The 2391-nt window shown below is 33.8% G+C and overlaps 1 protein-coding gene across 1 annotated transcript; it reads left to right on the top strand.

The window, feature by feature from the left end:
* LOC137027558 (trace amine-associated receptor 13c-like) lies at positions 1–1064 on the top strand. The gene has a single exon (XM_067395746.1). The coding sequence runs from the start codon at positions 54–56 to the stop codon at positions 1062–1064; it is 1011 nt and encodes a 336-aa protein (XP_067251847.1). The 5' UTR covers positions 1–53.
* Positions 1065–2391: the final 1327 nt, after the last annotated feature.

The following is a 2391-nucleotide window of genomic DNA, read 5'->3' as shown; positions in this document are numbered from 1 at the left end:
GGAAACCAAGGAGAGCAGAACAAACTCCTAACAGAAGGAGATTCACTCATGTCATGGCCTATGATAAGGAGCATAAGACTCAATACTGCTTTCCTGCCATCAACTCATCATGTATCAAGGGAACACGCTCCAGTTTTGAACATAATATCATTTACATTTTTGTATTATTGCTCTCAGTATGGACTGTGTTTCTGAACCTGCTGGTGATCATCTCCATCTCTCACTTCAAGAAGCTTCACACTCCAACCAACCTGCTCATTCTCTCTCTGGCTGTGGCCGACCTGCTTATTGGACTTATTGTGATACCCATAGAGGGCATCAAGCAAATTGAGACGTGTTGGTACTTTGGAGACACTTACTGTGGACTGTTTGTAATTATTGTTAGGTTGCTTCTTTCTACATCTCTTAGTAATTTAGTTTTAATTGCTGTTGATCGTTATGTGGCTGTGTGTTACTCTTTATTGTACCCACAGAAAATAACCATAACTAAAACCTTAACAAGCATCTGTCTCTCTTGGTTTTGCTGTTCAGTTTACAATATTTGGTATGTAATTAGTAACGGATATTTTAACATCTCAGAGAAAACAATGTGTTATGGTCAGTGTATGGTTTTGATTACTCCTGCTTGGAGAATCATTGATTTGATCTTTTCCTTTTTATTTCCTTGTACTGTGATAATCACTGCATATTTGAGGATATTTTATGTTGCACATCAGCAAGTGAAGGTTATTAACTCTCAAATGAATGGTGTAAAATGTGTAATGGAAGTTTCAGTGAGGAGGAAATCTGAGAGTAAAGCTGCTCTGACATTAGGAATCATTGTAACAGCTTATCTGCTTTGCTGGATTCCATTTTACATCTGTTCTCTAACAAAAACCACAACTATTTCATCCACTACAATGACATTGCTAGTATGGACCTTTCATATGAACTCAGGTCTGAATCCTATTGTCTATGCTTTATTTTACCGCTGGTTTAAAATATCAGTTAAACACATCCTAACTCTTAGAATATTTCAGCCAGCATCTTCTCTGATGGACATTTTTACAGAATGTCATTCATGATTGAATATATGAATTTTTGTTTAACTTGAGCACAACTTGAGAAGTTCAATACCTAAAAATGCACAAATACCGTTATTACAAAATATGTGCTATGTATTCATGTGTTCAGGTACAGGAATGACACATACAATCCAGTGATCAACATTAACCTAATAATAAAGGGAGAGTTCAACCAAACATTTAAAAAATAATCACTTACCGTCAGGTTGGTCCAAATCTGTATGACTTTCTTAACACTTAGGGAGATGTTATGACTGCCTCTGTCACATTTCAGTTTTATTGTATGGACAAAAAAACAAGGGGGAAAAAAAAAGAATGTGAATGACAGTGAATGATGACTGAAGCTGTCAGATATTGCCTAGTATCTTTTTATATGTTCCAAGGCAGCATGACATGTATCCTTCATGGACAAGGCAATATATATATATATATATTTTTTTTTTTTCAATATTTTTTCAATATTTTTTTTTCAAATATTTTCAATATTTTTTTCAAGGCAATATTTTTGTTTACTTTTTAAAAAAAAAAGTAAATGTGGGCAAAGTAATAGAAATGTTGATACTATTTATATAAACTTAATTCATTAAGCAGTTAAATACATATATACAAAATAGTTCTGTGTAATTAAAAATGGACAGTTTTAGCTAGCAATTGTGTGTGCTGTGTATTTTATGATTATTAAAGTATCTTGCTATTAGCTCAAGTCACAGTGGACTGTGGACTGTGGACTGTTTGTAATTATTGTTAGGTTGCTTCTTTCTACATCTCTTAGTAATTTAGTTTTAATTGCTGTTGATCGTTATGTGGCTGTGTGTTACTCTTTATTGTACCCACAGAAAATAACCATAACTAAAACCTTAACAAGCATCTGTCTCTCTTGGTTTTGCTGTTCAGTTTACAATATTTGGTATGTAATTAGTAACGGATATTTTAACATCTCAGAGAAAACAATGTGTTATGGTCAGTGTATGGTTTTGATTACTCCTGCTTGGAGAATCATTGATTTGATCTTTTCCTTTTTATTTCCTTGTACTGTGATAATCACTGCATATTTGAGGATATTTTATGTTGCACATCAGCAAGTGAAGGTTATTAACTCTCAAATGAATGGTGTAAAATGTGTAATGGAAGTTTCAGTGAGGAGGAAATCTGAGAGTAAAGCTGCTCTGACATTAGGAATCATTGTAACAGCTTATCTGCTTTGCTGGATTCCATTTTACATCTGTTCTCTAACAAAAACCACAACTATTTCATCCACTACAATGACATTGCTAGTATGGACCTTTCATATGAACTCAGGTCTGAATCCTATTGTCTATGCTTTATT

This window comes from Chanodichthys erythropterus, chromosome 10 (assembly GCF_024489055.1).
Source record: "Chanodichthys erythropterus isolate Z2021 chromosome 10, ASM2448905v1, whole genome shotgun sequence".
In the NCBI taxonomy this organism is placed as follows: domain Eukaryota; kingdom Metazoa; phylum Chordata; class Actinopteri; order Cypriniformes; family Xenocyprididae; genus Chanodichthys; species Chanodichthys erythropterus.
The sequence above is the reverse complement of the archived record's forward strand: the minus strand, read 5'-3'. Positions and strand labels throughout refer to the sequence as shown.

Coding starts and splice junctions, on each gene's coding strand:
- LOC137027558 (XM_067395746.1), top strand. CDS start 54: ATGGCCTATGATAAGGAGCATAAGACTCAATACTGCTTTCCTGCCATC.